The 25,660-nt window shown below is 61.1% G+C and overlaps 2 protein-coding genes across 5 annotated transcripts in view; one reads left to right on the top strand and one right to left on the bottom strand.

The window, feature by feature from the left end:
- CUNH7orf50 (chromosome unknown C7orf50 homolog) overlaps nucleotides 1-25,660 on the bottom strand; it is a 57,184-nt gene that overhangs the window by 29,355 nt on the left and 2,169 nt on the right. For all 3 annotated transcript variants that reach the window (XM_037137869.2, XM_037137872.2, XM_037137871.2), the window contains exon 2: nucleotides 24,833-24,956. In XM_037137869.2, the coding sequence (XP_036993764.2) occupies nucleotides 24,833-24,955 (123 nt within the window). In that variant the 5' untranslated portion in view covers nucleotide 24,956. The remainder of the gene's footprint in view (nucleotides 1-24,832; nucleotides 24,957-25,660) is intronic.
- GPER1 (G protein-coupled estrogen receptor 1) lies at nucleotides 6,144-14,329 on the top strand. 2 transcript variants are annotated; one of them, XM_037137867.2, is made up of 2 exons: nucleotides 6,144-7,654; nucleotides 10,939-14,329. In XM_037137867.2, exon 2 carries the CDS (start codon nucleotides 11,121-11,123, stop codon nucleotides 12,198-12,200), a length of 1,080 nt encoding a protein of 359 aa, XP_036993762.2. In that variant the 5' UTR covers nucleotides 6,144-7,654; nucleotides 10,939-11,120; the 3' UTR covers nucleotides 12,201-14,329. The 2 variants fall into 2 exon arrangements, with proteins under 2 accessions (XP_036993762.2, XP_053512984.1); XM_053657009.1 differs by lacking the exon at nucleotides 6,144-7,654 and adding an exon at nucleotides 8,569-8,737.

The raw sequence follows: 25,660 nt of genomic DNA, 5'->3' as shown, positions 1-25,660 counted from the left end.
AAGCCGAAGCAGAATGTGAATTCACCCCATGCTTCCCTGACCACTCTTGTACCTGAGTGTGCAGGTGCCAGGACACAAACTCCCACTTTACATCCCAAGGCCCTAAATTCTGCAGACAACACTTCTTCCCTACTGTAATCTTCAAGTTACTTTCTTACAAAAACTCACCTCCTTTGCCACGCTTCATTACTGAGAAAGTTAAGTTACACATCCAGATCTTGAATTCTAAATCAGTTGGGGTTCAGGGCTTTCTCATGTGACCTATGACCTTTGCCCCAAGGGCCGCACCATTCGCCCGAGGTTCTATATGTTCGAGAAAGAAGAAACTGCTGAAGAAAACCCCACACGGCTGAAGATTGTTAAATTATTTCGTACTTATCATGCAATTCCTGAATTCGTAAACTTGTATTTCCAGGGAGCTGTGACGTACACAAGAAAGCGACCCGAGCGATATACTCGGCACCTCCCCTCCTGACCCAGGCCCCCTCTTGAGCAGGTGCACCCGAGGCAGGTGCTCTGCAGGCGGACTGGGTCACCGGGCAGTGCTGCTGAGTCAGAATCCCCTGTGCTTGGGGAGCAGGCCCAGGCCTGCCAGCTCTCAAGTTCAGTTGCCTCACAGGCACAGAGACCTGGCCCTTCCCTGACTGGGCCCCTGGCAGTTCCACACCTGCTGGGACCCTCCCGGGCCTAGCTCTGGGGAAAGCTGCAGCTGTGGGGAGGGGGAAAGGCCCTCACTACCCCAGGGCGAGTGTCGTTCGGGGACTCTGCAGAGCCGCGGCCCCCCTACAGGGCTGTGTCCCATGGGGGAGGGATGAGCCCACAGCACTGGGAAGGATGTGAGCCTGAGAAGTCAGGTGGCACCACGGGCCGCCCCAGAGCCCTTCCCTGAAGGGACAAGCAGGCAAAGGTGGGGCGCTCCCCAGTGGCCGGCGGTAGACTTGTGGGGTCCCAGGGAGGGGCCACAGGAGGGGAGGCAGCAGTCACATCTTGACCCCCACCTGACAGACAGCAACTGGGATGAGAATGCATGTGTCCCTCAGAAACTGTCCCCTGTGGACACTGAGATCCAAACCTACACACCTGCACATCTCACACGCGCACACGCACAGCTGGCCACCAGAGGCCTGCCCCGGCTTGGGTGTCAGGAGTGGAGGGGTGTGCACACGGCAGCCCCACAGAGGGTTTCTGGTCCCCTGGCTGACACCTGATGCAGGTGCCCCCTGTCCAGGGCAGAGGGTGCTCTGGGAGGTGACGGAGCCACGGTGCATGCCAGCCGGGTGCTGGAAGAGGACTCGGGTGGGCAGGGCGCCCAGAAGTGGGGCGGGGGCGGAGGACAAGCCTGCACGTTCTCAGGGAAGCTTCCGTCCAAGAGCCCAGAATCCCCTTAGCGTCTCCCTGCTATGGTCCAACCCATCCAAAGATGTCTCCCCACAATGCCGTCGAAGATTCCACAGGTCGTGAGGCCACTAAAGGGTCCAGGCACTGAGGAAGGTGCCCACGGGGTGGCCGTCAGCACCACGGCCAGTGCCACCCGGAGAGAGGAAGGGACGCAAGCCAGCCCCATCCTCCTTCCTCTGCTGACTAGAGAGCAGCAGGACAGGAAGGCCGAACACACAGCGGCCAACACGCGTGGCAGGAGCTGTGCGGCAAGCTGGGCTCTGCGGCACGGCCCTGCAGCTGTGCTAACCATCGCTGAACTGTGCTGCCGCTGCCGCTCACTGTGCGCTGGCGGCCTCGGGGCCAAGGGAGTGCAGGTCTCACCTTTGTGGACCAGAGAAGCCAAAAGCCTTGGGAGGGGGGGCGGGAAACGGTGGCTCGCCAGGCCACAGGGAGAGCTGGAGGCCTTATAGGGAGCAGGGCTCAGGCAAGAAGGCTCTGGGCCTGAGCGGGGGCAGCACAGCCCCAGAGCACGAGAGGAGGCCACTGCCTCCCAAGCACGAGTCCCTCCTTCAGAAGCCCCGTGACCCGGAGCATAGGTCAGCAGGGCCAGCTCCACACACATGTGACTGCTATCTCACCCCTCCCATCCCCAAGCAGTGCCTGGGTCTCCCTCGCCTGCCTGCTCCGCTGTGTTGCAGGTCCTCACGGCAGCCCCTCACAGCAACAGGACTGGACAGACGAGGCCTGGATCCCTGGGGTGCTCAGCATGGGTGAGGCTGGAGGCCCAGTGACCAGGTGCTAGTCTCCTGGGAGCTGGGAGGCCCCAGCCAGAGAGACGAACAGGCGCCCTGCTGACTCTCCAGCCTCTGGCTCCCCACCCCCAGGGCGGAGGAGCCCCAGGAGTCCTTACTCCCCCATGAGGCTCCCCCACCCCTGAGAAAGCTCCAATGGGCCCCCTAGACCCAGGTTCGCCCCACAGACCTCCAGTGGCTGTGGGTGCTGCCAGGGGCCCTGGACGGGTGAGTGATGCTTAGAAAGTCCTGCCGCGAGCATACACCCATGCAGGGCAAGCTCCACTTTGGAAGGGATGCAGCCGCACAGCGGGAGAGGGGTTAAAGAGGAATTGCTGTCCCCAGGGCTGGCTAGGGGACAGTAGAGAGGACGCTCTCCACTCCACTGGGCAGAGCCTCCCGCCTTCAGGACCTGGGGTGCCTAGCTGTGCTCGGGACCTCGCTGACCCCGTGCCCGTCCTTGGCCATGCCTTCCGAGACTCCTACCTGCCTTGTACCCAGCCTCAAGACAGGCGCAGCAAGGGCGTGCTGTGGACCAGATGCAGCGGGAACTCTTCTAGACGGCCCTCCAGGCGCCGCGCCCTCGCCCTGCCCATCTGAGCAAGGTGCTGGATGCGGGCCTGCAGGCAGGGGTGAGGACAGGGCTCCACGTTTAGGATGCCAGCGGCCGGATCCCCTCCCTGGTGGGGCAGAAGGCAGAGCCCTGGAGCGTCCCCAGACTACGGCCAGACAGATTGGGGGTGCTCCCCTTGTGCTTGGGTGGGGCTGCAGGTCCTGTTTTGAGTGCAGACAGGCTGCCTCCTGGGAGGGGCCACCCCGCCGCACACACAGCCTTCTCTGTCTGCACCAGGCTCCTCCTCCCAGGTCCATCTGAGGCTCTCTGGTCATGTGACCAGACCAGCCTCTGCTTAAAATGCAACGTGTGGTTTGAATTAAGGCCGAATTCCTGTTGTCCTTACAGGACCGCAGGTCTCGTGCCTGCCTGCTCTCTGGAGCACAGGGAGCTGAAGGGAGAGTGAGGCTGCGAGCAGAGGCGACAGAACAGGGCTGGAGTGGGTGCGGGGCACAGGCGCGTGCTGCTGGCCCCCCACCCCGCCCAGCCCGGCTGTGGTGTATGGCATTTAAATGGAGATGCAGCAACTCGCTGCTGGGCAAAGTTTCTCCTGAAAATGGAGGTCTGCGCACGCTAGAGGCTGCTCCAGGGCAAACAGCCCATTTCTCTGGCACTGGGACCACGGTGGCCTGGTGGTCTGGTCATTCGGGAAGGGTGGCCAGGAGCCCCAGCTCTGTCTCCTGAGTGAACAGCCAGAACAGGTCTGTCACCTGCTGCAGATGAGCTACCACCACTGGGCTTCCTCCTCAGGCAAGGCGATCTGCAGCGCCCATTTTCAGGGGCGAAACTTGGCAACGGGGCGCTGCTCCCTCAGGCCATGGGGCCGGCTGGGTTTTCCACAGGGGCGGGGCCCCGACCTGGAAGCAGCTGCAGCATCACGGAAACGGCCAACTCGGGCAGGCCAGTCCAGCTCAGCAGTGAGGCTCGACCCTCACACACCCCAGGCGAGTCTCCGTGAGCGACGTGGAGAGGGAGCCATGACAATCGTCACCACACACTCAGTCCAGGTCTCACCCCATGCAGCAGTGCCATACAGCCGGCCCAGGCTCAACTGGAAACACTGACGCGGCAAGACCAGCCAGCGCTGAGAGGGCCGCTTCTGCCAGAGGGACACGGGAGGGAGGGAGGAGCCGGCCGGAGGGACAGGGTTGTGCCCCTTGTTTCCAGCTGAGATTGTCCCACAGAGTCACCGCGCTGCCACTGCCTTCAGTGCAGGAGTGATGTGGAGAGGCCGCTGTGGCACAGGCTGTGGGTCATCAGGGCATAGAGTTGAGAATGACAGCCCAGGAAGACTCGAGTCCGAGACCACAGGCATCTAGGAAAGCGTGTGCTTGTCGGCATCTGAGCAGTGTCTCCGTCCACCTGGCACTCAGAGCGCCTGGGGAGAACCCAAAGCTTCACTCACTCCACACACTAACAACGACCCACTAGCCTTCCCAGGGCCAAGCTCGGTGAGCGCCCAAGGACCCTGGGGCCAGACCGTGGCAGCCCTCGGGGTGGTTCAGGAAAGGCCGCAGGAGCCCTGGTTCTTGGCTGGAGATTGGCACCAGAGGAGCCATGGGGTTGGCCCTGGACGATCCTCCGTCCCCCCCGGGGATCCCGAGCCCCAGGTGAGAGCCTCTGCCTCTGCGGGACCTTGAAGGGTCCTGCCTGGCGCAATGCAAAAGCCTACAGCTACATGTGAGGGGAATACAGACTTACCATGAGAACCGGCAACCACACTCCTAGGCATTCACCCAAGAAAGAAAACTCATGTCACGTGAGAACCTGTGTGCAAATATTTAATCAGCTTTGCCTGTGAGGGCCCAGACCTGGAACAGCCCACACGTCACTCAAAGGCAAGTGGCGGAACCGCTGCGGCGCATCTGCACAGTCCAGTTCTGCTCAGCAACGAGGCTCCAACCCCCGCACGCCACGGGCGAGTCTCCATGTGCAATGCAAAGAGGTAGCACCAGACACCAGGGCCACAGGGACAGACGTTCTGGAAAAGTCAAGCTCAGGGACAGGAAGCAGTGGTGCCAGGCGTAGGGTGCAGGGCGGGGCTGACCACCCAGGGCTGGCCGGCAGGCAGGGGTGCTTACGTGACCAGGGCCCCTGTGTGGCCCACGCAGACCTGGAACCCCGACTGCAAGTACACTCCCACAGTGCCCAGGCTCCTGGGCTGGACGGCTCAGGTCAGACCTGGAGGCGTCGCTTGCGTTCTGTGTGAAGGCGCTGCCTCAGCTGGAACAGGGCCCACCAGCGCCTGCCTCGAGTGGGAAGCATGTTGGACTGAACTCTCACATGGGAAGTGCTTCCAGCAGTGCCCGGCACACGCTGGGCACTCAGTAAGCAGAGACGGTTTGACCTGGAGGCTCCGAGGCCCACCCCCCTCTCTGGGGCGCGGGGTGTCAGGGCCAAAGAGAGGCCCGGGATGCCGTGGAGACAAGGTGGGGGGAGGTAAAGAGCTGGGACTGGGGACAATTTCTCGAAGAACTAATCTTCCCAAACACAGTGGAACCTTGGTTCTCAAACTCAACTCTTTCCAGAAGCTATTTCTCCGAAAACCGCATCGCACCTGAACGACGTATGAGAGAGATCACACAGGTGCCTGTGTGAAAGGGCTGTCGTGTGGAGGACTGAGCTGTTGGGGACCAGAGACCTTCACAGCTGGAGGTCTGCCTGTAAAAGCCGATGTGGTGGCGAGTGCAGCAGCGGGCAGTCCAGCGTGGCGGGTGAGACACCTCTGGCCCTGGGCTTGGCCTGTTTCCGACCTGGAGGTGGGTGGGGCTGAGAGACTCTGGAGCAGGGCGGACACGGGCAGGGAGCGCCACACCCTGCCAGCAGCCAAGTGTGTGGCCCCGCCCCCAAGCTCTTGCAGGTGCCCTCGGCAGGAGGGCTGAGACCCCAGGGTTCAGGTGGCCCATGCCCAGCCAGCAGGTGCCCACAGAATGCCCTAGCTGTGGACCCTGTCAGCACAGGGGTGCAGGGGGGAAGACATGCTGTCCCTGGACACCCTCCCCCTCAGGAAGGCCCCTCACCTCTGGAGAAAGCACAGGACTAGGCGAGAGACCACCCGCAAGCCCGTCCATTGGCTGGAGGCTGGGTTGGGACTCCTGTGCCTCTGTCCACAGGCCGCTGACCAGGTGCCTGGACAAATTAAATGGTAGAGCCAATGGCTGCAAGTCAGGTGGCCCCTGCAGACAAAGGCCCTGGGAGCGCCAGTAGTGTGGCTGGCCACAGAGACAGGACATGGGACAGCTGACGCTGTTTCCTGACTGGCTGTCAATGTTCATGGGAGCTTCTTTCTGATTTGCCGTAATTACAGCAACACTGCAAACCACTTCCTCTGGCCCCAGGCACTCATCTTCATCTCACTGCCACTTAGCATCCGGGGCCATCGCTCACTGCCGCCAGCACCGGCAGATGGGAAGAAACATCAGCGCGTTCTGTCTCAGAGCAGCAGAGCCACTCGGCCCATGGAGTGGCCCCTCTGGGCCCGACAGGCAGCTACATGGGGCTGCCCAGCCCCAGTGCAAGGCTGGGAAGGTCAGCCTGGGCCTCAGGCCAGCACGGTTCACCCTGCTGGCTGCACAGCGGCCCTGCCCACCTGGCAGTGTGGAGGCTACTACTGCGCGGCTCCTGTGCCGCAACTTCTGATCCCGGAGGGACAAGCAGCCTGTGAGCAGGTGCTGGCTGGGCAGGCTGCGTGAACACCCTGACCACCCTGGCGCCTTCCCGGCCCCGCATACTGGCCCCATGGGCCCTCCAGGGGGCTGTGCAGCTTTCCCCTGTGGCTCCCTAATGACGGAGCTTGGGGGGGGGGGTCACAGAAACACTAGATGGGGCCAGGACAAAGACCCTGGCCTCCAGCCTGACATTCTGGAACATTCTGCCCATAGACGCCCTGGGACCGGATGGTCCCTCCCAGGGCAGGGTCTGGTGTGCGCCACCAGGGCTGCTCGTCCGACTTCACCAGGGCTCAGTGGACTGAGCACCGAGCACCCGGTCCTGGCCCTGCCTGGCAGTGCTGCAAGGGCCAGCCAGTTGCACAGCCCCACCCAGTGCTAGGGGTGGGTGCCCCCAAACCTGGCAGCCCCAGTTCATTGATTCTAAGCCTCGAGCACAAAACTGGGGGGCCAGCCACAGGACCACGGTGCTGAAGCGGACCCAGTGGCGAGCGCAAAGGGGCAGCAGCGGGGCAGGCAGGGTGGCTAGTGGCAAGCAGCTGTTTGCAAGTGGCATGGTGGCTATTTCCAGGTTTGGGCTGCACTGTATTTGTTTATTTAACTGAAGAGGAAGCTGCACTTTCTCACGGCTCATTTCTTTCAAAACGGCGGTTCAGGCGCTGTCAGTGCTGACGTCACCGGCGTCTGCTGCTGCCCAGAGTGCATCTGGACTCGGGCCACCAACACGTGCCCAGCCACTGGTCAGGGAGCTACCACCCGGCTTCATAGCTGGAATGCTAAAGCTGGAAGGGACCCTGAATACGAGAACGCAGGCAGAACCCTGTTGAAAATGTGTATCTCCCAGACACTTCTCTGAAAGTCACCATGACGCCGTTCAGCTCGCTGCCTGGTTCGTCTGCAGTTGCCTTGCAGGGAACAGGACACTGGCGGCCCTGGGCCCCCAGCAACTGGGGCTCCGGACAGGAGTGGCCTGTGTCCCTGGGCAGCACACACCCTGGCTCAGGGTGCTGGTGACGCGGCAACGAAAAGATCACCCTGACCTCAGCCCTGCAGTCCCAGCAAACTAAGACGGTGGGAAGACGACACTGTGAGGAGCGCGAGGTCCACCGACACGTGGTGCGGCTCCGAACCGCAGGCCCGCGGGGACGTCTGGGGACGTCAGCCCCTCTCCTGGCCAGTGGTACAATGCCGACCACCAGCAGGTGGGTTCTGGGAACCGGGGACTAAGTTCCCCCGACACACAGGCAGGCGCTGGGCACCAAGGGGCAGGGTGGGGGCCACAGAAGGAGGAGGCTTCTCCGGTTTGCCACCAACACCTGCCAGACAAGTGCACGCTGGTGGCTTCAGGAGGGCGGGGAAGGGGGAGCGGAGGCATGGCTGACGCCGTCAAGAATGAGAGCAGAAAGTGACTCTAACTCCTGAGTTCCTTGCTGAACTACTTGCTATTTCTTGGGTTTAAATTTCACTCTGCAAACATCTGTGAAAGTCCTAGGTTAAAGTCTCTGTATAATTCACATGCTACTCTCTAAACTGAGAGAACTGAGTGTTTAAGGGATTTTTTAAAAAGACTTTGTTTCTAGAGAGAGGGGAGGGAGGAAGCAAGAGACAGAGAGAAGCATCCGTGTGAGAGAGAAACACTGATTGGCTGCTTCTCGCACACGCCCCGACCTGGGACTGGCCTGCAGCCAGAGCGTGTGCCTGGACTGGGAAGTGAACCCCCGGGGCGACTCGCTTTGCAGAATGACGCCCAACCCACTGAGCTGTTCCAGCCAGGGCTGGTGTTTAGTTTTAAGGTCAGTCAGTTGCTAAAACAAGCAAGAATATTTAAAGTTTCAACAAATGATGATAGGTTATCATCTAAAGGATGAACAAGATCTATTTACAATCCCTTCAAACTTGAGAATGGTCTCAGTGGGTGAAGGAGGCAGTTGAACTGGAACCTCCTTGAAGACACTCAGCAGCACTGAGCTCACCGGGCTGTGTGGGAGGAAGAAGGCGGCAGGGAGGGGTTAACTCGGCCTCCGGGGGAGGCCCTCCCACCCTGTCCGAGGGTGGGCGGCCCCGGGAGGCCTATAAAGCTGCTCGGTGCCAGTGCTGCTGCCGCCACCGCCGCCACCGCTGCAGGGCAACTCGTCTGCTGTCAGAGAGAGTGGCAGGCAGGCCTCTGCCTCCACATGGGGCCAGCGCCCCGAGAGCACTTTCTGAGGCCGCCCCAGAAGACCCCGAAGGCCACGAGGAGGGTCTGCCCAGAGAAAACACCAGGCCAGATACCGGCTGCGGCACAGGTAAGTCCGTCCTGGGGTCCTGGTTCTGCCTTCAGGTTGGACGGAGAGCTGCCTGCTGAGGGTAACAGCTGGACACAGACATGGGCAGACCGGGCACCGGCCGGGACAGGGGACTAAGGCTCCGGCTTCCAGGCAGACCCTTGCTCCTGCCAGAAAGCCCCGACTCAGTGCCGGTGCCGGAGGGCAGGACTGGTGCTTGGGCTTCCCTGTAGGAGGACACTGAGGACGCTGTCCCCAGGCTGCCCCACGGCAAGGACCCAGTACCCTGCGGGACAGACAGGTTGCCCCAGCTCTGCCTGCAGCACCGCCCTTGGTCCTCACTTGCCCCGGAACTTACAATGATTGCTGTTCCTGAACACAGACACATGCCTAGAGGGTCTGAGAAAAATGTGGTCTTCTCTCTTTTCACTCCTCACCTGAAGACCTGCTCACTGATTTCAGAGAGGGGAGAAGGGAGGGGGAGAAAGAGGGAGAGAAACATCACTCGGTTGCCTCAGTGAAGAACCTTACCTGCAACCTAGGCAGGTGCCCTGACTAGGAATCAAACCTGCAACCTTTCGGGTTTGGGGACAACGCCCAGCCAAGCGTCTTTAGATCTGGACTAGCAGTGGAAATTGGAAACAAGGTGACCACAGACCGCCTAATGCTGACCTAAGTCTTTACGGCCTGTGGTTGGTGTTGCTGAGGACAGTGCGTCAGCAGGAGACCAACCCTAAGTTCCTGTACCTTTGCCTTAGACCACGAATGGGATCTGTCGGGGAGGGGAGACTCCACTCACATGGGGAGAGTAGAGGGCTCGGGAGCTCTCCCTCGCAGCCTCTGCCACCAGCTCGGGCGAGAGGCCGGTGGCGGCTGCAGCCTCACCTGTGAGCTTCCCTCTCCGTGTTGCACGAGACGCGCCAGGACCTCCCCCCTCGGAGAGCAAAAAGCAAAGAGGCCGAGCAGCTTTTACAAAGAAGTGAAATGCAGAGGCTTCTAACACGGAGCCCACCAACCCCAGCGAGCTGAGAGCACTGAACACGCTAAAGTGATTACTGACGTCACAGGCGTGGTCGGTCTGCTTCTTTTTCTCTGAGTCGCATTTCCGAGCAATAGTCGATAAATGTCTAGCTTGGTTTGGCAACACTTCAAAAAAAGGTTACTAATTGCCTCACAGAATGAAATGAAAAATCTCAAATGAAAAAACAATTCAAGTCCATTTTAGCATCACCACTCAGCCACTGTGGGTTTCGGGGCTGGAGCCTCCCTGGGGTGGGGCGGGGGCGTCCTGTGGGCTGCAGGGCCTCCTTGCTGCCCATGGCGCCCCCTCCCCACTGTGACAACCCAAATCCAGACACTGCCGGTGTCCCTGGCTGACACCACAGAGCACTTCAGGGGTGGGGACGTCCCTTGGGGAAATGTGGCCCAAGACCAGAAACCCAGTTTCGACAGCGGCATGGCCGCAGTTAGCCAGCAGCGGTGAACTGGAAGGACGTTCTCCTCACCGGCTGTCTAGGTGACCAAGTGTCCAGGTGACAAACAGCATCACAGAAGTATATGTGATGACAATATGTTTGACAATAATTTGTCGAAACATTAAGTAAATTTCAATTGTATTTCCTAAAATAATTACCATTTTCATTCCTCATTCTCTGACCTTCATGCCGTAATATGAGAAAAAAACTTCATTTGTGGCATCTACACTTAGTACTAGGACTGGCAAAAAGCCAGGTTTCTTTGACCGTTTTGTTGTTGGGGAGAAGGCCCTGCTCCAGTCCCGAGGCGCCCTGGGCCCACTGCCGCTCAGACAAGCTGGGTTTTTCCCTCGCGCTCACTCCTCTCTGCAGCAGCTGCTGAGATAAATGTCACTTCCTCCCCGACAGACAGTAGTTTTCCTAAGACTTCCAAACCCAACATCCGCATTACCTCACATGCCTGCAATTCGACGGCTAAAACAGCATCCAGGGCGAGGCTGATTCACTGCCACCTGCAGCTCAGACCCCGCGGCTCCGGGAGCCCTCGCAGCAGAGGGAGCGGGCAGTTTCCGCATTTGATTTCTCGGCCTCAGCACAGAAATGAGGGCTGACTGCTGTCCCTCCAAGGTGACGAAAGCCCTGTGTGGCCTGTCCCGACACAGGCAGTGCCACCCCACAACTCTGTGGTGCTCTGGCCCCGAGGAATGAAAAGTCAGGAAAGGCTCACGCTCCCCTCTGCTTCCCCAGGTGTCCTCGGGGGTGGCGTCCGGCGGTGGCGTGCGCCGGGGCTGCCCCGTGCAGAGAGCGGGACCGCCCTTTTGGAAGACAGGCCTGCAGGCTGAGGCGGGCCTCTCCGAGACCAGAGGCAGGTCTGGGAGGCTGCGTCCGGTGCAGACACACGTGTGATTTCCTGAGCGCCCACCTTTGGCATGGAGACGAGCCCCGGCCCCCACAACGACACCCCCACGGAGTTCAACCCGCCCCACGTGATGGCCGCCCAGGTGCTGGCGAACCGGACGGGTGAGCTCCCGGTGCAGCAGCAGTACGCCGTGGGGCTCTTCTTGTCCTGCCTCTACACCATCTTCCTCTTCCCCATCGGCTTCGTGGGCAACATCCTGATCCTGGTGGTGAACATCCGATTCCGAGACAAGATGACCGTCCCCGACCTGTACTTCATCAACCTGGCGGCGGCAGACCTCATCCTGGTGGCCGACTCCCTGATCGAGGTGTTCAACCTGGACGAGCAGTACTACGACATCGCCGTGCTGTGCACCTTCATGTCCCTCTTCCTGCAGGTCAACATGTACAGCAGCATCTTCTTCCTCACCTGGATGAGCTTCGACCGCTACCTTGCACTGGCCCGGGCTGTGCGCTGCGGCCCGTTCCGCACCAAGCATCACGCCAGGCTGAGCTGCGGCCTCATCTGGCTGGCCTCGGTCTCTGCCACCCTGCTGCCCTTCACCGCTGTGCACCTACAGCACACCGGCGACGTCTGCTTCTGCTTCGCGGACGTCAAGGAGGTGCAGTGGCTGGAAGTCACCTTGGGCTTCATCATCCCCTTTGCCATCATCGGCCTCTGCTACTCCCTCATCGCTCGGGCACTTGTCCAGGCTCACCGGCACCGGGGCCTGCGCCCCCGGAGGCAGAAGGCCCTACGGATGATCGTGGCCGTGGTCCTCGTCTTCTTTGTCTGCTGGCTGCCTGAGAATGTCTTCATCAGCGTGCACCTCCTGCAGCGGACGCCGCCTGGGGCTTCGCCCTGCCAGCAGTCCTTCCGCCACGCCTACCCTCTCACCGGCCACATCGTCAACCTTGCAGCATTTTCCAACAGCTGCCTGAACCCCCTCATCTACAGCTTCCTGGGAGAGACCTTTAGAGACAAGCTGAGGCTGTACATCGAGCAGAAAACAAATGTGTCGGCTCTGAATCGTTTCTGTCACGCGGCCCTGAAGGCCTTCATTCCAGACAGCCCCGAGCAGCCAGAGGTGAGATTCAGCAGTGTGGCATAGACCTGCGGTTCCAGCCGGCTCACAGCACTGCCCTGGGGCCAGGACTCAGCAGAGCACTGGCACAGACTTGCCTTCAAGCATCCTGCTTGGGCTCTCGGCCCCCCACTGGCCGCCAACGCTGCTCCTGCACAGAGATGTGCCCACCTACCCCACTCCCGACTGCAGGTCACAGGGTGACAGCTGGGACTGGGGACCAGTGTGGCCTGCATGTCCTCCCTGCACTGCATCATGCAGAGTCACTGCTGATGTGGGCTACCGAGAGCAAACATGGAGGGGTGTTTTGGGTGCAGGGTCCCAGTTTCAAGGCAGATGTGCCATGGGTCTGCCACCCTGGGGAAAACGAGGGCTGGGGACTGGTCTGAACTAGACCCTGGAACTGCCTCCATGCCCACAGTCCCAAACTTGTCACGCGTGAGCACCCCCAGTCAGCAGGCGGCCGCCTGGGCTGGGAAGGTGCCTCTCCAGGGGCAGGCCCATGCCACCCCATGTGGTACCCAGTAAGACAGTGCCTGTGTGCCAACGGTGTCTCTGCCCTGCATGTGTGTGGAGCGGCACTGATGGGCGGCTAGGTGGTACGGCAGGACACTCCCGCATGCATGGGGACGGTGGGAATGACGAACACATCGGCAGTTCTCATTAACACGTAAACATGTGACGGCTAACAGCTGCCAGCAGTATTCAGCTTTTGTCAGTTCCGCATGTGTGCTTGTTCTTCTAGACCCCACAAGGGTTCCTGAGCTGGCCGGGGTGGGGGCCTCCCCAGGCCTGGGCAGCAGAACCACTCCTTCCTCTCAAGCAAAAAGAGCCCCCGGGCCCTCCAGGCCCCCTGCAGCGAGCATGCTCAAGGCCCAGCGTCAAACGCAGCCCCTGGACAAAGTGGCATCCCTGGGTCTGACACCTGCTGCACCAGCTTCCGGCACGAATGCTCCAGGTGCCCTTGCTTTTCCAGAAGGCTCCACCTGTCAGCATCAGCCGCAGTGTTGCACTGGCTCAAAGCACTCACAGAGCAGCAGGCTCGGACTCCCTTTCCCACCTGAACGTGGCGGGGGTGCTCCTGCCCGGCCACGCCACTGCGGGCCACCTCCCAGCAGCTCCCCCAAAATGGCCCAGTTTACCCAGGCATGAGGGTCTCCGCACAGGCAGGGCTGCCCGTCCTGGAACAAGCCATTTTCTGTTTCAGTGGTTCTGTGTGAACACAGGTCTCTGAGAGAGCAGGCGCCTGCCCCTTGCACACATGTGCGCTCACCAGCCTGCAGCGGTGCTGTCTCCCTGGCTCACACCCTCCCACAGCCCCGTGGGCTGCATGAGCACCCCGGCTCATGTCCAAGCAGGAGCATGGGGAGCCCCTCCTCAACAGCCCTCCTCCAGCTGGTGGCGGGGGACTTCCTGGGAAGAGTGCCCACACCCCCTTCCGGCCTCTCAGGCCCTCCTGGAGGGCATGGGGTCACCCCCCTCTCTGAAAGATGCTCCCTCTGCTCCACCCTCCACAGCTCTGCTGCAAGCACATGCCTGTCAGAGCAGGTGGGGCCATCGCACAGGGTGCGTGCTGGGCCCCAGTCCCCCACTGAGCGTGGGCGCAGACGGGCTCCGGCATCGTGCGCCCAACCACACAAGGGGCTCGCCGCATGCACTCCCCACTCCAATGCAGCTCGAACAGGGGCAATGAAGATGCTGTACTGACAGCTGTGATGGGGAGGGCCGGGGTGATGATGGCGTGCTGGAGGGTGAGGCCACGTCTGTGGCTGCTAGAACCCTGAGACAATGAGGACGCAGCCCGAGCTGCCCTGTCTCTAGCTTCGAAGCCCGAGTGCTTTCCCCACGGCCTCCTCGACCCCTGGCACCAACAGAGGGGAGCGAACCGCAGAGAAGCTGGGCACTGTGGGCTCGGGCCCGGCCGCTCCGCAGGGCGCACCAGACCCACCGTGGGCGGTGCACAGCAGGTGCCTTCCAGGGCTCCTGGGGCCCCTCCTTGTGTCCAGCTGAGATGTCCATGCCCTTCCCCAAGCTGCAGCTGAGAAAGCTTCCCTTTGGGGTCCTGGGTCCACCTCAAACCCCACAGGACAAGTGTGTCCTTCTTGCCCTTGTAAGTCACCTCCTGTTTCTGAACTGCCTCCCCAGCAGGCACCTGCCTGAGGCACAGGTCACACAGGCTGGGCCTGGCTCCTGCCTCTGACCTGGCACAGCCCACGCCCTGACCTGTAGAGCCGGGCAGAGCTGCCCCAAGGGCCTGCAAGACAGATGGACAGCATGCAGGGTCCCAGGAAGGGCGAGTGCAGGCGAGGGGTTCCGGACAAACCAGAGGCTGGACCAAGGGGTGGCCTCCGAGCCTCGGAGACCCTGTACCGAGACCCTGGAGCTCCCGTCTGAGACAGACAGTGGGGGCTCCGTGCGCAGCCGGCCCACTCAGTCACGTGCAGACCTTCTGAAGAGCGCCGAGGCCAATCCCCCCACTTCCGGCAGGAGCAGCGCAGGGTAAAACCAAGGCTTTGCCTGCTTTGCTGCTTCTGGTCACCCAGCCCTCTGGCCCTGCTCACAGGCTCCGAGCCACAAGCACCACCGCCTGTGGCCCGGCTTCTCTGTGCTGAACGCTCTCCGTGAGGACGGGCGTGGGCCCCGCCCCGCCCTGAGCCTGCAGGCAGACCTCTGCCGAGAGGGAGGGTGGTGTTCCGTGAGCCCTTCCATGTTCTAGACCTGCGCAGGCACTGGGGATGCAGGCCGGGCGGACGGGGTGGCCAGGAGCAGCAGTGGGCCCGGACGGCGCTGAGGGGCCTTCTGACTCGGAGATTTCTACCATTGGAGCACATGGCAGAGCACGGTGTGTGCACACCAGTGTGCCCCAGGTGTGAGAGTGCATGCCTGTACACACGCAGTGAGCATGCAGACACACAACCACACAAGTGCACAGGTCCATAGCTCTGTCTGCTCAAAGGGCAGCGAGCCCCCAGTCTCCAACCCCTTGCCCTGGAGAAGTGGCCAACCGGGCTGGGGCAGGGGCCTTGGAACACAGTGTCTGCCAAAAGTTGAGAGAAGTGAAGACGAGGACAGGGCTGCGTGACAAAGCCCACCCCAGGGCCCGCTCCCCTCTTGCCCCTGGGGGGCCACCCAGGCCCCACCCACAGCTGGACCTGACTCGAAGGTGTGGTTGGCGGGCGAGTGCAGCTTCCAGACCGCCTACATCACAGCGCAGCTGTCAGCCCTCACGTGGTCCACCCCACCCCGGAATGAAGACATGTGCGGTGGGGCATGGGGGGTCCCTCTGACCATGCAGCTGGGACCCCAGACAACCTGTGGATGGCTGCCCCAGCCCGGCCCCACTGCTGCGGACTGTGAGTAATGCCCGCCCCATGTCGGGCGCTGGACTTCAGGACCTGTCCTGGGTCGCAGTGGCAGGCCTCTGCCCTCACTGGCACGTGGCTGCAAAGCTTCACCTCAGGCCCACGTCCTGGGTTGTTCCTACAACAGCTGCTGAGCACCTCTCTCGCAAACGGAGCCCTTGCACCGGCACCTGCCACACTCCCGCTCACAGCTGACATCCCACAGCCACAAAGCGCAGAGTTCCATACGATGTCCCGTGACCTCGCACTGCGTGAAGGCGGGCTGGCATGGTCGCTGTGCCCAGTGAGGATGGCAGTACCGCTCAGGCCACACCGGAGGGTCGGCGGGGGGCCGGGACCTGGCCTCCCTGTGGTGTTCAGCCTTAAGGGTATTACATACGAGTACAGGCAAGAGCTGGCGGCCTCCAGGCAGGACATCCTGCCAGCCACAACACACCCGCTCAGGTGGGCGGGGCCAAAAGCAGTGCCACGCCCAGATGGGACCGGGAGGCTAGGCAAGGGCGCCTTACGCTGCTGAAACTGACCACAGGAATGGTGACTTAGACCAGACACTGTTTACGCTGCGAACAGCAGGAGACAAGCTCTGTGCCTGGGAAAACTGCTTCAAAGCAGCGACTGTTTTCTCAGCTGCAAAGGCTCCATCCTGGGAAATCTTGTCATACCATTACAAAAATAATTCTGAAAGGGCCGAACAAACATTCTGCCTGCCCTGCCCACTCTGCTACCGCAGAGTCTGCCAGTGGGCCTGTGTGAGCGGGTGGGCACCAGTGACCCTCACCACCGTCAGGGAGTGCCACCATGACACACGCTTCCCTGACACAAGTGGGGTTGGCCCCCTCATGGGGCGAGGGGTCCTGGGGCTTCCCCTGAGTGGCCAGGAAGGGGGGACAGCCTCGCAGGGAGTGTGTTGTGCGTGTTGTCTGCAGAGCGTCCTGACAGTGGCAGGGACATGCTGGGCAGTCCCAGGAAAGAGCAGTTGCACAGCGGGGAGCAAAGCTACCTGGGAGGGAGCACATCCCAGATCAGCTCTCGTCACTGGTGGGGAGAAACCCCCATAAACTCTGCAATGTGCAGAATATGCCGTGACCAGCAATCCGACACAGACAACCTCACCGTTTCTAGAGCCATGAAGAGAAACAGCAGCTTCCACCAGGAGGCCGGCTCCTGGCCGGCTCTGCCATCAGCACAGGAGGGACTCACCTCAGGGCAGAAAGGGAGAGTCCCAGCCCCTCACCCCCTGGGGCTGTCACAGGACAGGGAGTGACAACTCGGGGCCTCTGGGAACGCCGCCGCAGGACTGGCCAGCCAAACACAGCTCAGTCTCACAAATGGCAAAAGGGCTGAAAAACAGTCACAGTTCCACCATTTGTGGCTTTGAAATTATGTAATAAAGCGACACATGAAAGCCGAGAGCCAGACATGCTCTTAGACACACGTGTGAAGAGCCACACGCCCGCTCACACACCAAACGCTCCTCGCCAACCTTCCCATGTGGCCTGTGTTCCCACCGTGGGCAGGTGTCACTCCATGAAGGCAGGGGCTTCATTCTGTGAAGTTACATCACACCTGGTGTTAAAAATGCGGGTCGTCCATCGGTCTCACAGGAACACAAGTCCACCTGTTCAGGAAGGTGCCACCTCATGAAAGCACAGGGAAGGAAGGGACTGGGAAGGGAGAGCCGGCTGTGGGAAAGGCAGAACCGGGCAACCTTTCTGATGCTTTTGTTCAGCGAACAGGCACAGCCTCTCCAGGATGCACTGCATACACGCCCGGACCGGCTGCTTTTTCACCACGCAGGGGCATTCTTAGACGCTGGCTCCACAGCCACCCTCACACCTGCAGCCCTAAGACCCGGCAGTCCTGGCCTTGGGGACGCCACTGGGACTTCCTACACAAAGCAGCAAGGGGGCTTCCCAAAGACCCCGAGGTGCCTCCTGGAGCACAGCCAGGACGGAGCCCCAGAAGCAAGCCACCACCTCCGAGGGCCCCTGCGGCCAGGCCTATGCCGGGTAGGGTGGCGCCCTCTGTCCTCAAGGCTGTTACAGGCTGGACTCTCCTGTGGGTAGCAAGGAGCCCTCCTGTGCAGGGCGCACTCGGACTGATCCACACAGACAGCATGGCCCGTGTCAGCCGAGGTGACAGGCTGGACTCGGTGGGGAAGACAGGACTCATAGGCCCAGGGGACCGTGGGGGGGATTCAGAGAGGATGCGCACACAGGGCAGGAGGCCATAGCACTCATGTACCCGAGACCTGCTGCTGCAGTGACCCTGTGCTGACCCTGCTCCTGGGCATCCGGACTAGGTGACAGGCGACGAGGAGGGAGCACTGGCCCACTAGACAAGACAGCGAGGTGGGCATCCCAGCCCCAGAAGGAACAAGGCACCAGCACTCCACCAGCTGCGCTGCCCCTCTGCCGTGTCGCTGACGAGATGTGCAGGGGAAGTGGCTCGGTGCTCCCCCCCCATCATCAAAGAAGGGGTGGGCAAACAGGGAGCCAAAGCAAGAGGAGCCGGGGCGGGGGACTGGGACGCCCGTCGCCTGGAGGCCTGCACTGGCCTGGTGCACAGGATGAGGACGAGGCCGCAGAGCTCTGCGCTCGTGGTTACAAAGACGGGAGGGGGCCACCTCCCCAGACCCCGAGATGCAGATGCTGGGACGGTGCCGAGCCACCCGGCTGGGCACAGAATGCCATTCGGGCAGCCACAGCTGCAGACACATGGGCAAACTCGGATGAAACACTCTCCCCAAACTGCAGGAAGGCGACACTTGGTTGGCACTTCCCCTGCATCCCGGCAGTGACAGGGCCCCGCCCGCAGGCCGTCCAGGTTGGTGTTCCTCCAGCTGCGCCGATGCTGACCGAGACGCAGTGCCCCGCCGCAAAGGCACACAGACTTTGTTTTGTTTTCCACCTTTTCTCAGCTCAGTTTCTGCTAAAAAGGACACTGAACGAGCACTGTCCCGGCTCCAAACATTCAGTGACGTTCCCATGGTCCCAAGCTGCTTCTCCCTGGACCACGGTCCCTGCCCCATGTGGCAGGGCACAGCCTTGCCCCCATCAGCTGGTCTGCAGAGACATTGGCAGGGTGCTGACCGGGCCGCCTCTCCTCGAGCAAGGCCGCGGCACAGGGTGGCAGTGGGGGGGGGGGGTGCAGCAGAGCGTCACCGCTGTCAAAGGGCAGAACGTGCTCCTCCAAAACAGCCACCCCTGCCACAGCCTGTTTCTGCACATGAGCCGTCTTCCTGCTTCTCCTCTGGCCTCTCCCCACCCCTCTAACTGGGAGCTGGAGTCACCGCCTCTCAGCTTTGCTGGTGGTTTCATCCTGGCACCTCCCTGTGCAAGGCAGGGGCCGCTCTGCACCCGCCTGCTGGCTTCCAGCGCTCTCTTGGGCCGCGCTGAACCTGCCTGTCCAGTTCCTGACTCCCACAGTCTTCCTTTTCCTTTTCCGTCAGCACTTCTCCCATTGGACATTGCAGGCAAGGGAGCTTCGTCCCTGTGAAGGTCTGAAACAGCAAAAGCCTTTGGGGGTCCTTGCTCGCAGCCTGAGTACTGCTCCGTCTCACTCTCAGGTCCTCAGGACGCTGCTTTTCTGCTGCGGCCCGTCCCCCTGGGGGGCCTGTGGGTGGTGCGACGCCTCTCTCTCTGTGGCAGAGCCCATGACGCCACTGGTCCACACTGGCCTGTGCATCCACTTCTGGACTGGGGCTCCCACCGTGGTCGCTGTCCAGGTGCTGACACAGCTGTTGGCGTGAGTTCCTGGGCGAGGGACTCTGTCACACCCCCAGTCCCAGCTTCCTGTCACCTCTCTGTCCAGTGGGCAGCATTTTCTAATCCACATTTAAAGGCACGTGACTCTTGGCACTTGAGGCAAAACCAGAGGGGAGCAGAGGGCCCACGGCCTGAGAGTGGTGGTGGGGGGCGCTATTTGTTTAGGGCAAGAGCCATACCATAAACAACCCAGCTGGAAGAATCCCTGATTCATAAGGAAAGACAAAGAGCGCTCGGGATGAAAAGCACGTCTGCAATCAGCACGGAGAAGGTAAACTGCGCCGGCCGGCACCGGTGAACACACGCGGGCATTTGCAAAGGAGAAGCGGCCGGTTGACAGGGACGTGCCGTGCTGCGTCCTCCCCGTCACACTGGAGGGCTGGGCCCCATGGCTAGCCCGGGGCTGCGTGGGTCCTCCCTGGGGGACAAGGAAGCACAGCTGCTGTGAAGACACCAGGAGGACAAGCCCGGACACAGCTGCAGCGCCGCCCAGGGTGGCGTCAGGCTCTTAGGTTCCTTCCACATGCGCTGCTGTCCTCACGCTCCCTCCCTGAACATTGGTCGTGTATAACTCAGCAAAAACAATAAACACTCCTTTTTCAAAACTACATTCTGCTGAGTTATTTTCTGCTGGCCACACAGAAGCAAAGCTCACATCTACTTCCCTGGCTGACCGCAGCAGCAACTACGGCCTCAGGTGCAGCAAGAGGGCAGCTGGGAAGGGGCGGCGGGCTCCCGTTTTCTTCGGCCCCAAAGGAGGACTGCCGAACCCCCACGGCGGCAGGAAAGCCACATGGCTCCCAGCCCCTCGGCAGACCCTCAGGGTCTCATCAATGACCTGAGGTCCCGTTTTAGCACCTGACAGGCACACATGCTCATGGCCGGCCTGTGGGCAGACAGTGTGCCTGTGGCCCCAGCCTTCACCTTTGCTTCTGAATGATGCTGCCGCAAGCTCCTGGAGGAAGACATGATGTCACATGAGGGGGCAGACAAAGGTCATGGCATGCATGCATGCTGCAAGGCCAGGAAACTCCCCGCACTGCCCACTGGCAGTTTCCAGAGCCGGCACAGACAACTACAGCCCGCCCCAGCCTGGGAGGGCGGAGCTCTGACACTGCCTGTGCTGGGCCCAGGACAGTGTGGCTGTCCTCTGCCAGGTGCAATGCTGTGTTGGAGGGCTGACGTACAGAACAGCCAGGCGCCAACTGCTGGCTCGCTTGCAGGGTCTGGGGAGGTGAAATGGGACAGCCACTCACCAAGTCACCCAGCAACTGGGAGTCCCGGGCATTCTCCCCAGAGAGGGAAGCATGCTCACAGTTGTCTGCAGCGGCTTCCCTCGTCAAGGCACCGCTCTGGGAGCCCACCCCGAAGGTCCTTCATTGGCTGGTGGAACAGATAGAGAGGGGTGGCACAAGGGAGCCGAGGGGCAAGGGCACCTCTGTGCCATGATGGTGACAGTGCTCACAGAGACCTGCACCTGGGACACCAGTGCAAACCCAGCGGCCTCCAGATGGGGCCTGGGGGTAGCCCGTATGCCCACTTCCTGGCTACGACACCATAGTCCGTTCTGAATGGGGGACCTGGGCAACGAGCACAGGGGACCTGGGCAAATGGGGGACCCAGGCAGAGGGTGTGGTCCCTGTCATTGCTCTGCGACTACGTACCTACAATAGTTGCAAAAGTCACTTTTCTTTGAGCAAACACAGAGCAAGCACCCAATGGCACCACCCTTTCCAGCCCTGCACTGCACTTGCTGTCACAGGGGCTCGGCCACCGAGTGCTCTGAGCCCAGCCCATCCAGCTGCCTGTGGCTCCCCCATGTGCAGACCAGCACTTAGCCCAATGTCAGAGAGCAGGAGCAGATGCACACCGAGGGGACTGAAGTGGATGGAAGAGGATTTGGAGTGCTGGGGGGGGCAGCCTCAGCAGTTGCCCCTGTCACCCTGCATCACCCGGCGCAGAGCTTAGTAGGGCTGGCACCACCGGCCTGAGCTGCCCACCTACACCAACTCTCCCCAGCACGTTGGGGGCCAGGGCAGCAGACACTGCAGGACCCCGTCTCTCCCCGTGTGCTCCACAGGGTGACCAGAACCAAGAGACCAAGCACGGGACTTCTCTCTTCCAGGTGTCTGTGCAGGTGGCCCAGCCTCGCCTTGAGGCCCTCCACCTCTGGGGGCTGCCGATGTCCCACACTGAGGTGCTTTCATGAAGGGGAAGTGCCCTACAAACACTCTGCAAACACACGGGGTCCCTGTGCCCCAGACCGCTGAACACCCCGGCAGAGGGCCCCCCCCCCGGCCATGGCCCTTCCTGTCTCCAGGCAGCTGAAGGTGCAACAACAGCAGCAGAGAGGCCATGGCGCGCACACACTGAATGGCTCCCATTGCGATGGCGGTGCTGGGTGGTCCTCCCTGTCCTCCCTCGTGCGGCAGAGCCCGCCCCACTGCCCGCCCTCCCAACCACCTGATGCCCCAGGCCAGCTGCCCCATGCTCTTGCTGAGTTTCCTCCTCACAACCCCCCACCCTTTCAATTCATCAACTGGTTCTGGAATGAACTTGGAGCCAGGACAGGACCCAGTTCCATCTAGCCCCTGAGTGTGGGCTCACAAGGAAGGTTAGGAAGCTCTGGGCAGAGTGCACTCTGAGACCCCAGAAGAAAGACCTGGAGCCCCCCGAGGGGCCCGCTTTACCTCACAGGGGTCCCTATCCAAGAATGGTCACCATGACAATGTGGGACATCACAGAGCACCCTCTTGTCCACCGCTCAGGCCCACAGGGCCAGTGCAGGCTAATGGCTAGTGGGGCTGAGTGCACCAAGGAGTGAGCAGTGAGCCAGAGGTCCTGCTGGTCCCAGTGCAGCACCAACAGCACCAGGACGGAACATGGCGGAGGCTGGACCAGGGAGAGGAGCAGACAGAGCCCAGGGTGTGCAGGGAGGGGACTCTAACTCCCACAGACACCCTCCAGACACCCCCAGGGGCGAAGTGTTGCCACACGGGGGTACTTTGGCTATCCTGGCACTGACTCAGGGAACTTGTGCCATGGGAAGTGACAGCACTGAGACCCGCAAGCCTCCCCCAACAGATGTTTCCAGAGGACAACACAGTGGCCCCTGTGGGGACAACAGTGTCTCCATTCTCCACTGGATGCTGGAGGTTATTCCTAGACCGGGGTGGTGCGCACAGCACAGTACTTTTCCACAAGCTCCCACTGACGGACCAGCTCCCGGGCCCGTTGGCCCAGCCTCCGCACACTTAGGTGCAGTGGCCAATGCTCCACTGCCGTAGTTCCTGTGAGAACCGCAGTGAGCGGAGAAGCACCACTGTCGGCTTAGGGCCGGGGGAGAGCCACCTGCATGTCCTTGGCAGACTGGCCCCCACCAGACAAGGAAGGCTTTGGGCCACAAGCCCCAGCCCAGCGCCCAGCTTTCAGACACCCCCACCCCAAAACCTTCCAAGCCCAGGACCCACGGGAAAACGAGAACTCCCTGGGTGCCCCCTGCCGGCCAGTCGGGGCGAGGCGGGAGGGTCTCCCGCAGTGGGACCCTCAGCAGCTGGGTGGGGCATGGAGCAGAAGTGGCTGCCTCAACCAGGCGCCCCGCCCCCTGCCCCACCACTGCACCAGAGTCCCAGCACGTGCCTGGGCGCCATGAAGCTTTCCTCCTGTATTTCCCAAATCTCTTTAAATGCACATGTACTTCAATAATGAAGAACAATCACTTTGACAAAAAGAACATCACCAGAAGAACCTCTGTCCTGCACAGTGCTCCCCACAAAGCCACATGCCTGCGGGCCCTGCAGTGACCAGCGGCAGCACACAGAGGTCATGAGGAAGAGAAGCTGCAAATTCCACGATAAAACAAAGTCACGAAGGTGACTGTATGGCCTCCACTTAAAAGAAACTGTGGGCGTCTGAAGGCAGGAAAGCAGCAACCGAAAGGGTCCAAGAAAATCCCATGTGACTGAGGCTCTGCATTTACAGGAGGCAGGATGGGCGGGGCCACGGGTGCATCCGCTCCAGGAGCCCATGGACAGCTGTGACTGGGGACAGGTGGTGGTAAAGGGGAGGGAGTGAGGGTCACACAGGGCACAGGGGTCTGTGCGAGTCTGTGCGTGCAGCAAGGCAGGCAGCCTCGAAGGGAAGGGGCGTGCTGATCTTGGGGCGGTGGCAACGGGGGGAGGTGTCCTGGCTCTCATGTACTCGCAGACCTGGCAGGCCCTGGGGGTACCCAGGACAAGTGGGGGCCCTGGGTCCCAGCCTGTACTTCTCCCGCAGCGGGGACAGTGGCAGCTCAGAGACGGTGCCCAGACACAGTAAGCATCTTTCTGCACACACCCTGTGCCCCTCCAATGCCCCATCGATAGCTGGGCCTGCTTTCGTGGCCTTCCAGGGGCAAAGCTGCCCACCTGGTAGAGCCCAGCAGCCATGAGACCCTGTGTCTCCCTGACACTTCAAGGAGCCCCAGCACAGCGACCTCGGGGACCCCACTGGGGACCCCACTCCAGGGCCCTCTGTCACGCGCACTGGGGCTAACATCCCTTCTAAGAGAGGCTCAGGAGGGCCTGCTCCCCTGCCGCATACCCCCTGCACATCAGCCCTTCCTCATGCTTGGGACGAAGGCACCCTGTCGCCCTGCTGCACCAGGGCACAGAGCCCGGGGTCAAACACCACCGGGGCTCGAGCCACGTCAGGGCCTGAAACCCTGGTGGTAGAGTGAACGCGCACACCAGCCTGCAGCACGCCCTCAGCTGGGCTGGGTGCTTCTCTTCCTCGTCTGAGGAAGGCCCGGTCAGGCTGCTGAATGGCAGGCCTCTAAACGTCCGCCTTGAGGACATGTGCCAAACCCTGCAGAACGTCTCGAGAGCAGGGACCAGGCCACATCCACAGCAGAGCCTCTCATCCCTGCACATGGGAAACGGCAACATGACCACGCTGACCCGGCCTCGCTGCAGTGGCCAGCACCAGGTGCCCACCCACCGCGGGAGGAGCGCCCAGACAGGCTCCACTTGGCACTGAGTGGAGCCTCAGTATGGTCTGCGCCGTTCGGTCACTGCACGCCCCGTGTTCCAGGAACAGCCTGATGCTGAGGCAACATACTACTGCTCGGAACTCGGGCACCAAATTTAAACACACACACAAACTTCCATGGTGAACCGAAGTCATGCTAGACGTGACATTTCACACGGGAGTTCCCGAACTCCGGTCCCAGGGCCACGCTCTGTGTCTCCAGGCCCCCCCCACCCCTGGCTTCCCTGCGCACAGCCCAGAGGTGCCAGCGCTTGCGCCTCCACTGAGCCATCGGGGCCCCTTGAGAACACAGGCTGGTGGCTGAGGGAGGACAGTGGCGGACAGAGCTCCAACCTACAGGTGACTGAAGTTCCTATCTGCCAGTTGCTTTTGGAAGTCACTGAGCACATGCACGGTGACCTGCTCCATCCTCTGTGCCACCCAGAGAAACGCCAGCACCAGGACCTCTGCTGTCTGTCCCCGTCAGGTCACGAGGCGGGGCCCATGCGCGCACCGAACCTACCTCAGGTGCCTGCTCAGAGGCCTGGGCGCCTTCACGTGCCCCCGGTGCCTCGGCCGCTGCTGCCTTCAGCTTTTTCCTCTTTTTCTCCGGCACTCCAGAGACCCTCCTCTTCTGTGCTGCCATCCTGCAGCAGAGAAAATAAATTGGAAGTAAAAGGTCTTGAGCCATGTAATGTTTTTATATTTTCCTATTATGAAACAAATACCTATTTCAGAAAATATAAGAGTATATAAAAGTGAAAGAGAGTCAACCCCCCGTTTCCGCACCTGAAATGACCCAAGAAACAGCCTGGGGAATTCCCTTTCTCTGGGTGAGGATTTTAACATGCAGGGCGGGCAACAGTAGGCTGACCGCTGTTGGTACGTATGGGAAATATACAATAATCAGTAAATGGGTGTAAGAAAAAACTCCCTGGGCTGACTCGGGCTTCCCCAAGAGAAAGGCTGCTGGGGGCCTAGTGCACTGTCACCTGGGTGCTGGGCGCCCACAGGTGGAGCCCAGGTGCAGCTGGGACAGCCTCCTGGGAGTGAGAAACAAGCAGAGACTGAGGCCACATAAAGGGACCTGAGGAGCCAGACGGAACCTGGTGTGTCTGCTTTCTCAAGCACAGGAGGATCAAGAATTTGAATACCAATCACTTCCGTGGGCTGTGTGGTGGGGGGGACCAGGAGCCTAGAAGCATGTCACAGGGGTCAGGGCAGAGAGCCCTCATCCTCACAGCAGGATGCCTGAGGGAGTGCCCGGCTGATTCTTGGAGGGAGAAGCAGAACCTGAACCAACTCCAGCTGCTGCTGGGCCCTGGCGGGAGCATCAAGAAACCCCCCAGCC

Source organism: Artibeus jamaicensis, unplaced genomic scaffold (genome assembly GCF_021234435.1).
Source record: "Artibeus jamaicensis isolate MK-2021 breed Jamaican fruit bat unplaced genomic scaffold, CSHL_Jam_final scaffold_3151, whole genome shotgun sequence".
Taxonomy (NCBI): Eukaryota; Metazoa; Chordata; class Mammalia; order Chiroptera; family Phyllostomidae; genus Artibeus; species Artibeus jamaicensis.
The sequence above is the reverse complement of the archived record's forward strand: the minus strand, read 5'-3'. Positions and strand labels throughout refer to the sequence as shown.

Coding starts and splice junctions, on each gene's coding strand:
- GPER1 (XM_037137867.2), top strand. CDS start 11,121: ATGGAGACGAGCCCCGGCCCCCACAACGACACCCCCACGGAGTTCAAC.